Genomic DNA, 12,473 nt, shown 5'->3' with positions numbered 1-12,473 from the left:
CATGTCAAAAGAGGTGTGTAATTGACACACTTTTAGAACTTTTGGTATGCAATACTACTCCTGTATTTAACAAGTGTATAAGAGTGATTTGAGTGCAAGGTCGAGAGTAAACTATGTATTTTGCGTCATTTAAACTCATTTACATAAAGTTTCAGGAAATGAGTGAAAACTACGGGAAAAATTAATCCGAGGACCTCTATTTGAGTGGCGTTCTATATATAGATAAGGTGAGTTTATGATAGCTTTTGCGATTAGCAGGCAGAGAGTGAGAGTGCGTGTTTTGTACTATTTCTTTTGTTCCTTTTCTCTCTTTCCCTCAACTTCTTTTAAGATGTTGGACCATAGCTGGGCTTTTGGGTTGGTGAGGAAGCTGGGGAAGTTTAATATAGAGGAATTTTTGTGAAGAATATAGGTTAACTCTAGTAGTTAACCTTAGTTAGTTTAACTTAACCATGGTGTTAGTTAGTGATAGTTAGAGTTAGTTCTGTACAGCTGTCCTAAAGTTAGTTAAATACACTGTAGATGTAACTTCTTGTTCTTAGCAGCAAAATTTGTATCGAAACAGAATGAAGGAAGCTCTTGTTGATTCCCTCGAGAAAATTCTCAAATCTCAATTCTTTCTTCGTCTGTATTGTGCAAAATTCTTCATGGTATCAGAGCTTTGATCGAGTGATTCTAGGGAATTTCTTCGTAGAATTGAAGATAATTTAAGAGAATCTGCTCGAATTTAGAAGCTTCAAACCCTAGTTTTGAGGTTGTCAATGGCGCCTGCAGAGAATTCAACTAATAATTCAAACAATGGAAATAATACGAGCATCGGAACGATACCTAGCTCGATTGTGTTAGATCACAATCATCCTCTCTACTTGCATGCATCTGATGGTCCGGGATCGATGTCTGTGGGACTTATTTTGATAGGTATGGAGAATTATTCTCTTTGGAGTCGTGCAATGAAAGTAGCGTTGTTAGGAAAGAACAAGTTGTGTTTGGTTGATGGATCAACATTGAAGGAGGATCTTGGCCCAAATTTGGGAAGTCAGTGGGATCGCTGCAATGCGATTGTAACTTCATGGCTCATGAGCAACGTGAGCAGAGATTTGGTAACAGGAGTATTGTTTTCTTCGAGTGCACAGAGGGTATGGGCTGGTTTCAAAGAACGTTTTGACAAGGTGAATGCATCGAGATTGTATTACTTGCATAAGGAAATATTCACTCTAACACAGGGGATCTCATCAGCATCGATCTATTTCACTAAGCTGAAAGACCTTTGGGCAGAATATGATTCCATATTGCCACCACCCACAACAGCCACTGAATATATTGAACAACCGGAGTATCAACGACCGCTACAATTTTTGATGGGATTGAATGACAATTTTGAGCAAGCAAGGAGTCATATTCTATTAATGCCAAGCTTGCCATCTATAGATAAAGCTTATGCTATGGTAGTTCAGGAAGAAAGCAGGAAATCATTTGCTGGTGGTACCTATGGGCAAGGTGGACTCAATGATCCTACTGCATTGTTTACAGCTCAGTCTACATCTAAGCCAAGGAGAAATTATAGTTTAGAATGTGATTTTTGTCATATGAGAGGACATACTAGAAATGAATGCTATAAGTTGATGAAGTGTGAAGTGTGTAACAAGACATGGCACTTGAAGGAGAACTGTTACAAGATTATTGGGTATCCTTCTGATTTCAAGCAGAAGAAGAAGAAGGCAAATGTAGTCATGATGGATGGATCTGCACGGCAAGGAGTAATAGCTTCACCAAACACAAGCATGTACCAGTCAAGTAGTAATGTTGAACCAGCTCAGGTCTTCACTAAAGAACAATACAATCAGCTGTTGCAGTTGCTGAACAAAGGGTCTACTGCAGGGACTAGTGCAAACATGGAAGGTAAGTGCTTTTGTGGCAATGTAGCATTATATGAGAATTTAGAACTATGCAAATGGATAGTAGATACTGGTGCTACTAACCATATGACTGGTGATAAGAGTTTACTGAAAAATGAAACCTCAGTAGGAAATTCAGGACAAGTGCAATTACCTACTGGAGATTCAGCATCAATCTCACATATGGGAGAGTGCCAACTCACAGGAGGTGATGTACTGAAGGATGTATTATGTGTACCTACTTTTAAGTTTAACCTCATGTCAGCTTCTAAAGTGACAGAAGATCTTAAATGCAGTGTTACCTTTTTTCCAAAATGTTGTATATTCCAGGACCTCTTATCTGGGAGGGTGAAGGAGATTGGTAGAAGAGAAGAAGATCTATACATACTATCAACAACTTTGGGGAAGACTGTGAATAGAGCTTTTGCAGCTACTAGTAAAGAAGGAGGTTTGGAAATATGGCATAGAAGAACAGGACATGTTCCAATACAAGTTCTCAAGAGAATTCCTAGCATACAACACTGTGATAGTAGAATAAATAGTGGTTCATTGTCAAAATGTGAAATCTGCCCTCTAGCTAGACAAACTAGAGCACATTTTCCAACTAGTACTAGTAGAAGTTTACATGCTTTTGATTTGATCCATATGGATGTGTGGGGACCCTATAAGATTGCTACCCATAATGGGATGAAGTACTTTCTTACATTGGTTGATGATTTTACTAGATGGACTTGGGTATTTCTTATGAGACTCAAATCTGATGTCATTTTCTTACTCAAGAACTTTATTAATATGACCAAAACATAGTTTGGGAAGAAAATTAAGATGTTTAGATCAGACAATGGGAGTGAGTTTTTTAACAGTGCATGTAATGATTTGTTTCAAATGCATGGGATTGTTCATCAAAGTTCCTGTCCATATACTCCTCAACAAAATGGAGATGTGGAAAGGAGACATAGACATATATTGGAGACTGCTCGAGCAATTAGATTTCAAGGCCACTTACCTGTTAATTATTGGGGAAATTGTATTGATGCTGCTGTATATATAATCAATAGAATTCCTTCTTCTGTATTGGGACATAAATCACCATATGAATTACTTCTGAATAAGCCACACTCATTGACACATTTAAAGGTAGTTGGATGTTTGTGCTTTGCTACTAATCTGATAGGCCATGATAAGTTTGCTCCTAGGGATGTGAGGTCAGTCTTCTTAGGGTATGCAGCACATAAAAAGGGTTACAGACTTTTGGACTTGAAAAATAGGGTATTCTTTATAAGCAGAGATGTAGTGTTCTATGAAGACATATTTCCCTTCCACACAGCAGAAAAGTCATCAGAATTGTTATTCCTGGATAAAGTTCCAATACCACAGCATGATTTTGATGAAGAACTGAGAGCAGTCAGTCCTGCCACTGATACACAAGTTGAGGAAACAAATGTGCCATACTCTCCTACTCCAACTCCAGTTGTCTCAGATGATCAGGGCATTTCACACCTTGCTGAACATAACAGTGTGGACAGTCCTGGGAACTCTCTCACTTTGCCTGATGATGGGGAACCTAGAAAATCTACGAGAATATCTAAGCCTCCCATATGGCTTAAGGACTATGTTAGAGATAACAAGAACAGTTCTACAAGTTGCTGCAAGTATCCTATTTCAGACGTGATTGGATATGAAGGGATCTCTCCAAAATATCAAAGTTACTTGGCAAATTTTTCAGTGGAGGTGGAACCAACATCATATTTAGAGGCAGTGAAGGACAAGAGATGGGTTGAGGCAATGCAGACAAAAATCAAAGCATTGGAGGACAATAAGACTTGGGAACTGGTGCCCTTGCCACCAAGACAAAAGGAAATAGGATGTAAGTGGGTTTATAAGATCAAGTATAAGGCTTCAGGGGAGATTGAAAGGTTCAAGGCTAGATTGGTGGCCAAAGGGTACAATCAAAGAGAAGGTTTAGATTACCAAGAAACCTTTTCACCTGTGGTGAAGATGGTTACTGTCAGAAGTGTGTTGTCCATTGCAGCTTCAAGGCAATGGTCCATTCATCAAATAGATGTTTATAATGCCTTTTTGCAAGGAGATCTATCTGAGGAGGTGTATATGGAGATACCTCAAGGTTTCAGTGGACCAAAATCTAACTTCAGAGTTTGCAAATTACTTAAGTCCCTCTATGGACTTAAGCAGGCATCTAGACAATGGAATATCAAGCTCACATCAGCCTTGGTGGATTCTGGGTTTCAATAGAGTCATTTAGATTATTCCTTGTTCATCAAAAGATCAGGAGATCACATGGTGGTGGTTCTTGTCTATGTTGATGACCTCCTTATCACTGGAGATAATCCTACCATGATTCAACAGACTAAAGATGATTTACAAACCTCTTTTAAGATCAAAGACCTGGGAGAACTTAAATACTTTCTGGGGATAGAGTTTGCACGAAACAGTGATGGTATACTAATGCATCAACGCAAGTATGCCTTAGAACTCATATCTGAGCTGGGGCTATCAGGCTCTAAGCATGCTTATTGTCCTATGGAGCCAAATGTGAAGCTCACTACTGCTGAATTTGACATTCATATAAGTACCTCTGATGACACATTATTGGCTAATCCAGGGCTATATCAAAGGCTCTTGGGTAAGCTACTTTATTTGACAGTAACAAGGCCAGATATTTCCTTTGCTGTTCAAAGTCTGAGCCAGTTCATGCATAGTCCTAAGGCTTCTCATATGGAATCTGCAGTCAGGGTGGTCAGATATATCAAAAACAGTCCTGGTTTGGGAGTTTTCTTGGCTGCCAAGTGCTCTGAATCACTTTCAGCATTTTGTGATGCAGATTGGGCTGCATGTCCCAACACACGCAAGTCAGTTACAGGTTACTTTGTCAAACTTGGCTCTTCCTTGATTTCTTGGAAATCTAAGAAACAGTCCACTATCTTTCGAAGCTCAGCAGAAGCTGAATATCGCAGCTTAGCATCCACAGTTGCAGAGATTACTTGGATCGTTGGTCTACTCAAGGAGCTGGGAGTGGATCATAATTCACATGTGCCTATCTACAGTGATAGTAAATCTGCCCTTGCTATTGCTGCCAATCCTGTATTTCATGAACGTACGAAGCACATTGATATCGACTGCCATTTCATTCGTGAGAAGATTCAACATGGTCTTGTTTCTACTCTCTATTGTCCTACAGCAGAGCAGGAAGCTGATATACTCACAAAGGGAGTTGGTCGAATCCAGCATTCCTATTTGCTATCCAAGCTAGGTCTACTCAACATATTTCCTAGTCCTAGCTTGAGGGGGTGTGTGAAGAATATATATAAGTTAACTCTAGTAGTTAACTTTAGTTAGTTTAACTTAACCATGGTGTTAGTTAGTGATAGTTAGAGTTAGTTGTGTACAGCTGTCCTAAAGTTAGTTAAATACACTGTAGATGTAACTTCTTCTTCTTAGCAGCAAAATTTGTATCGAAACAGAATGAAGGAAGCTCTCGTTGATTCCCTCTAGAAAATTCTCAAATCTCAATTCTTTCTCCGTCTGTATTGTGCAAAATTCTTCAATTTTCATGTAGCACTAATTTTAGAGCTTAATATCATAGGTAACAACAGTTTGTCTAACTACCATTCGTAGTATAGAATGCCTTCATTGAGTTACGAGAGTTGTTTCTCTTTTATTTCTGTTCAAAATAATTGATCTCTTGTTTCAACACTATTTGTGAATTTGCTATAAAATTTAAATATAGCTACGAATAGTAATTTTCTAAAATATAGCTATGAACGATAAATCCGGTATATATATTTGCTGTGTCACATAATTTATTAATCAATATTATTATTATATAATTTTTAGAACACTTTTTTAAATAATTTTAATCATAAAAAGGTTATTTATAGTACTATTATGTAGTACTATTTTTATAGTACATTGATTTTGGTACTTTAAATTTTGTCTTTTTCTTTTGAAGGACTTTTTTTATATACACTAACAACATAAAGAACCCTTATATTATTAGTGAATTTTACTCGTTATGCCAATTTATTTGTCTAAGTGTCAAGTTACTAATTTCATTTACTATGAATAGTTACGCACACGCAATTATCTTATATGTGATGTGATAATAAAAATGTACATAAAATTTAACTTTTTTTTTGAGTGATACTTCCTCCGGTCCAAAATAAGTGATTTTTTGGCCTTTTCCTTGTGGTCCAAAATAAGTGATTTTTCAGATTTCAAGGATGAATTAATTATTTTTTTCCTACATTGTCCTTGAAGTAAATAGTGTTGGAATATGTGTTAGGAGTGTTTATGTGAGATAATAAAGGTTAATATGGTCAATTCCATTAATAATTAATGCTAAAAGGTGGATTTCTTAATCTGTGTAAAAACATCAAAAATCACTTATTTTGGACCGGAGGGAGTAATGAGTACTATGGCTGCCCCAGCATGTGATTTATATCATTCACGTGGGGAGTTATCCTTTATTGCTTCACATTTTACACTTGAAACATGTGATGAAATACAACAAGTGGACCAAAATTGTGGGGAGTTTATTTCGTATGATCTTCGTACTGTGAAAGCCCACAACAATATTTCTCTTTCATTTTCTGTGGTAAGACCTACCAAGTTTCGTAACTTTTCCATGTTTTCTTCTCATTCAAAGTGTGTTCTTTCAATGAAAAGTTTAGCTGTGATCTTGAATTCTCTTTCTTTTTCCACTTTGCCTCTTCTTTCCTAAGAAGAGGATCCTCGACGTAACTGGTAAAGTTGCTGCCATATGACTAGGAGGTCACGGGTTCAAGTCGTAGAAATAGCCTCTTGCAGAAATGCAGGGTAAGGCTGCGTAATAGACCCTTGTGGTCCGGCCGTTCCCCGGACCCTGCACATAGCGAAAACTTAGTGTACCGGGCTGGCTGCCCTTTTTTCCCCTCTTCTTTCCTAAATGAAGAACGTTGAAATATGTGAACATCTTATCGGGAAGCTTAAAGCTTTGCATAGGCCAAACACACGAAAATCCTTTTTATGTAGTAGTGAGATTCGAATATATAATCACTTTTAATTACCTGCTCTTCTCTGGTATCATATATATATATATATATATTTGATTTGTGTGACTATTTCATTTAAAAAATTTTAATTTATTGAAGATCAAGAGCAACTGTAATTAATTTATTATACCTTTAACAAAGAAAACTCTAAAAATTTTGTTTTTTAAATTAAAATACTTGGGAGTGTAATTAGGGGGACTATATGCATTGTGGAAAGTATATATGCTAATCAAATTCATCTTCTAACAGCCAGCTAATTCTTTAATAATGTAGATGGACTATACGACAATAATGGAAAAATAAACAATTAATGAATCAAGACAATGGTCCAACAATGATCAACATATGCAACATAAAACGACAAATGACGTGAAATATCCTTCCTAAATAAGTATGAGACTAAACACCAAGTTTGTGTAAGTCAATAAAGTGCCTAAGTGGGTTGTTTTTTTCCATTAGTACATTAGTTGCGCGTAAAAAGGTACACTCATGGATGAGTAATATCAAGTACTTTTGATTAATAGGGCATGCAAATTTTGAGGTGAAGTCAGGATATCAATTTTTTGAGTTCTAAATTGCAAGATAATGCGTTTAGGTGTTTAGTTCGGGTACTGAATTTTAATTTTTGTATATATTTATTGACTTTTTTAATACCAATATAAAATATAAACTAAAGCTATTGAGTTCGAACGAACCCGTCTGCCCCTATTATTTACTAATCAAAATGTTGAAGCAACATGTTGAAAGTTGGATGTGAACTGATAGAGACCATGTGAAGACTTCCTTCTATATACTTAAAAGTTAGGCTCACGTCGGACTTCATCCATGCAAAACCATGCACATATATAGTTAATTGTGGAAAGCCAAAGATTGAAATTTCTCAAAATAGCTATATTGCCTTTCCACACGTCCATTTCTTGTGAATTCAGTTCGGTATATGTTGGCAGCCCGTGCATATTAGTAATTATGAATGACTTACGTTGAATTTAATTTATATATCGATATAAGAAAAATTTAGTCTAGGACAGTATATAATACATGTCCCTGCGCCCATTCAAATGGATACCATGCACAGCTACCATTCCTTCTACAGGTTCCCATCACATTTTTTATTTAGAGATAGATTAAGACAAACATAATTATTGCATGTTTGTTTTAGGAAAACTATCCAGAATATAATTAGAAAAAAAAAGGAACTAAACCCTTTTCCAAGTGTTCATGATTTGATGGATGAACTGATCACCGTCATTTCCCTTAATTAGTATTTGGCCAGATAATTACACAAAGTACTACTGTAAAGATATTTTACAATATTAATGTATAGTTTAATATGTGATAGTAGGTAATTAGTTGCGCATCTTTTTATCAAGTTACAAAGTAGTAATTCTTATCATAGAAATTCACCTGTAATTACTTTATACTAAGTAACTTGATTGTGCATATTTTTACAATACCATTAATGCATAAATCGTAAACTCATAAGTTTTATAGTTGTATTACACAGTGACTCACGAAGAAGCATCGACATGGGAATTAATATAATATAATGCAGAATTGTTAATTTGCTTTACACTGTAGCTACCTATAGCTTAATTATATTGATGATTATTAATTAGTTGGTTGCATCATTAAGCAATTGCATGGACCAAAGGTCCTCCATGCTCCAAATATTTTCATTTGTTTCAGCTGGAAAATTGGCCTGAAAATTAGTAGTACCCATATTATTTCCATTGTAAGATGATGGAGAGTAGGTTTCAATGGTATTATTTCCAGTAGAAGCTTGGCTTGTACTTGCTTGTTGATGATGGTTGTGCTCAGAATTTGATGATGCTCTTATATTCATGCTTTGATCTGCTTGCTTAATGTGTTTTTGGATCCTTGTCCTCCAGTAGTTCTTTATCTCGTTATCTGTTCTTCCTGGCAAATGCTTTGCAATTTTTGACCACCTATTCAAAAGGATTAGTTTAAATTCTTTGCACTAACGTATATAAAGTATTTGCACAATCAAGTCACTTAATTATAAGGTAATTACAGATAAACCTGTATGATAAACGTTACATAGTTGGTAACCCGATAAAAATGATAGCATATCATCGTACAGGTTAACTTAATTCCATTAGTAGTGTCAAGAATATTTAAACTGTTTTTATATATATATATATATATATATATATATATATATATATATATATATATATATATATATATATATATGTAATGGCGGATCTACGTTTAAGGTTATGGGTGCTCAAGCACCCATTAACTTTGGAACCAAACACTAATATTTAGACTAAATTTTTTTTTAGTAATTTACATAAGTATATTGACTGAACACCCAAAATTTAAAAGAAAAATAGTTAAGCACCCACGACTTAAAAATTCTGAATCCACCAACTGACAATATATAGCATCTTTCTTCTAAGATTCTGGTAATTATTTATAGCAGTATGGCAGTGGAATGGAAATTAGAACACTAGAATACTCCATATTGATATAAATGTTTTCAGTCACGTTTAATTTGTGGTTGAAAACTAAGGATATGTCCATGTTATGTGGCTGAAATTCAAGCCTGCTTTTGCCTCCATTTCTTATATAAAGGAAACTCAACTGTCAAATTGACTTTGAAACTAGGGAAAGCCACAAAAACCCTAACTTTCAACTAATAACTCATTTCCTAATTCCTATATTCTCCAATGCCTCCAGAAGGAAAAAGAGTTGTTCAACAGAATACATTACGATAATAAGTCAACAGCCTGAGATATCATAAATTGACGGGAATCGCGATAGAGAATAAAATTACTGAGGGGGACGTTTTCTACTCTTTCTTTTTCAATTTAGATGACACACTTTCCTTATTAGTCTGTTTAAAAAAGAATGACACATTTCTACAATTGGAAATAATTCAACTTTAAACTCTTCATTTTACCTATTTTACCCTTAATGAGAAGTTTTTATAACCACAAAAATATCATAGCCTCACAAAGCTTTTACCCCTTAAACTTGTAAGACCACAAGTTTCAAAGTCTTCTTTTTTTCCCTTAAACTCCGTGCCGAATCAAACTACCTTATCTAAATATTTTTACGACGTGTATATAACATAAAGTCCGACTGTAAAAACCTAGGGTAGGAAGAGGGGGCCCTTGTGTTCATAAAAAGCCAAAAGAATAAGGTAGCTGTCTGCTTCAATCAAAGCAACTTAGAGAAAGAGCTGCTGCTTCGATCTTTCAACTGATGATAGATCAAAGGCCTTAGCATGTGATTCAGTTCAATGGGTTCTTCTTTAAATGGAAACTACTTCTATTCTTTTGGCTCAGCTCGTTCACAATATGTCATGGGTTTAATTAACTTACTAAGGGGTCGTTTGGTTGGCAATAAGTTATCGAAGGATTAATTATCCTGGGATTAGTTATTTCACCTTTCCACGGGGATAAAAAAATACTACAATCCCGGAATATCTAATCCCGAGATTAATTATACTGTAATTTTCTTTTAACCAAACATAGATAAGCTCTTCTTAAATTTAGTCCCGGGATTAATTATTCCTTATCCTCATACCAAACGAGCCCTAACAATATAAGAGAACTTTGCGGCACTTAAAAGATAATTATATGTAATTATGCATTAAAAAGTGAGATTAGTAATCTGAAACATAAGATGATAATACTAAAATACATATGTCGTATCCTGCTATAACGCAAGGCCGAATCCCTGTCATACTATTATTTTCCTATATTGTAAAGCATAATAAATTAATGTAATTACTGTAGAAGTGACATCGCTTTGTACTTTCATGTTAATCGACGGAATGTCGTTTACGTGATTAATCTTAAAGAATTTTAGACTGTCAAATCAAGCCATAAACCCAAAAAATGGTTGAGGAAAAGTAGTTCAAACCTTCCCAAAAATAGAAAATATAAGCTGATCGATATATACGGAGTTGCATATGTAGAATAAAATCTTTGAACACAACTTTTACACGTTGTATGAGTAATAATTTACTAATTAAATCGGTTAGGAGTTCTACATATATTCTTTTTCATACTATATATGATCGTATAAAATAAAAAAGTTCAACTTCTTGGTAAACAAAAATCTTGTTACATTCCGCACGTTGAAAATTCTTCTTCACTCTCTCACATGCCAAATCTAGTTCTTTGAACAGGTTATGGACTTAAGAGATTTTTGGCTACGAGTTCATGACCAAATTGGGAAAATTTCTCTTTGTTCACTCAACACAAAAGACACACATATGGGAGAATCAAAAACCTGAAGGAGGAAATTCCACCACTTCTTTTTTAATTTATTTAAAAAAATTCAACTATATATTTCACTTGATGTAATAATCAAAATACTAGAATCAAATTTATTAATTAACTCACCTGTTTCCCCACTTGGCATGCAGTTCCATAATCAAGAGCTGTTCTTCAGGTGTAATATTTCCCCTCCGAACATCCGGCCGGAGATAGTTTAGCCACCGGAGTCTACAACTTTTTCCGGTACGCTTGAGACCTACCACAATTTTAAAAAATAACATTTAATATATATAGACTAAAAAAAAAATTAGGAACTACTAAGGTTATGGTCTAGAGGTATATATATATATATATATTAGTGGGGGGAGTCTTCTAGCCACATACTAGGTGTAGGTTCAATTTACACAGTACAATATATAGATTCACGTCAACCCAGTAATTTTTGTTTATATCATGTATATACCAATTAAGAAAGTCACTAAAAATATTTGGCTGTAAATTTAGTTATTATTCTAGATTAACTTGAGATCGTTGTAAAAATCTATAATTTTCAAATCCTTAATTTGTCTCTGATTTACAATATTCTTTTCCGTTACCCTATCCTGATTCTCATATAAGAAATTTTTCTTTTAATAAAAGGAAGAAATAAAAGAGAGGAAGAACAAGTGTACATGACTAAACGGTATTTAGGGTTATTTTTAATAAAAAAAAAAAAGTTAGTCCTAGTTAATTAATTACCAGCAGATCGAGCAAGGGAATTCCAAACACCTTCACCATGATTAGCTATGTAATTGATGAGAATCAAATCTTCTTCCATAGTCCAAGGACCTTTCCTAACTTCAACATCTTGAGAATTGCATGTTCTTTTATCCATTTTTTTATGAGAGTGGGAAAAGAGGAAAATATAAAGGAGAGAAAGATAGGATGGATAGAATAGATGTGGGATTTTGACGAGGAACTAATGTTAGTTGGACTTATATTTATAGGGGCAAACTAAGATGAGATTTTATACTAGTAATTCAGTCTTTAATCAGCCAGGCACAAAATAACTTTTAGCCTAAGTTGCTCTAAATAATTCTTAACGTCCTAAAATACTTATATTGCTAATAGCTTTAAATTATATGGGAATAAATAACAGCCACAGTGACGTATGCATGCATGGTCTGCGCTTAATTGCTAAACGCAAAACAAATAAAAATAAAGTTCTGATCCTTAATTTTTTATTTTTACCTTTTTATTTAAATTATATATGTGTTATATCAAGTTATATCAAA

The 12,473-nt window shown here is 34.7% G+C and overlaps 1 protein-coding gene across 1 annotated transcript; it reads right to left on the bottom strand.

Moving 5' to 3' along the window:
• Window positions 8,346–12,164, bottom strand: LOC109232425 (myb-related protein 305-like). Its single transcript, XM_019398185.1, has 3 exons — window positions 11,938–12,164; window positions 11,326–11,455; window positions 8,346–8,892 (listed from the first exon to the last, which is right to left on the bottom strand). The coding sequence occupies exons 1-3, from the start codon at window positions 12,071–12,073 to the stop codon at window positions 8,559–8,561; spliced, it is 600 nt and encodes a 199-aa protein (XP_019253730.1). The 5' UTR covers window positions 12,074–12,164; the 3' UTR covers window positions 8,346–8,558.

The sequence above is a fragment of the Nicotiana attenuata genome, chromosome 9, assembly GCF_001879085.1.
Source record: "Nicotiana attenuata strain UT chromosome 9, NIATTr2, whole genome shotgun sequence".
NCBI lineage: Eukaryota > Viridiplantae > Streptophyta > Magnoliopsida > Solanales > Solanaceae > Nicotiana > Nicotiana attenuata.
Note: the sequence above shows the minus strand (reverse complement) of the source record. Positions and strands in the feature narration are given on the sequence as shown.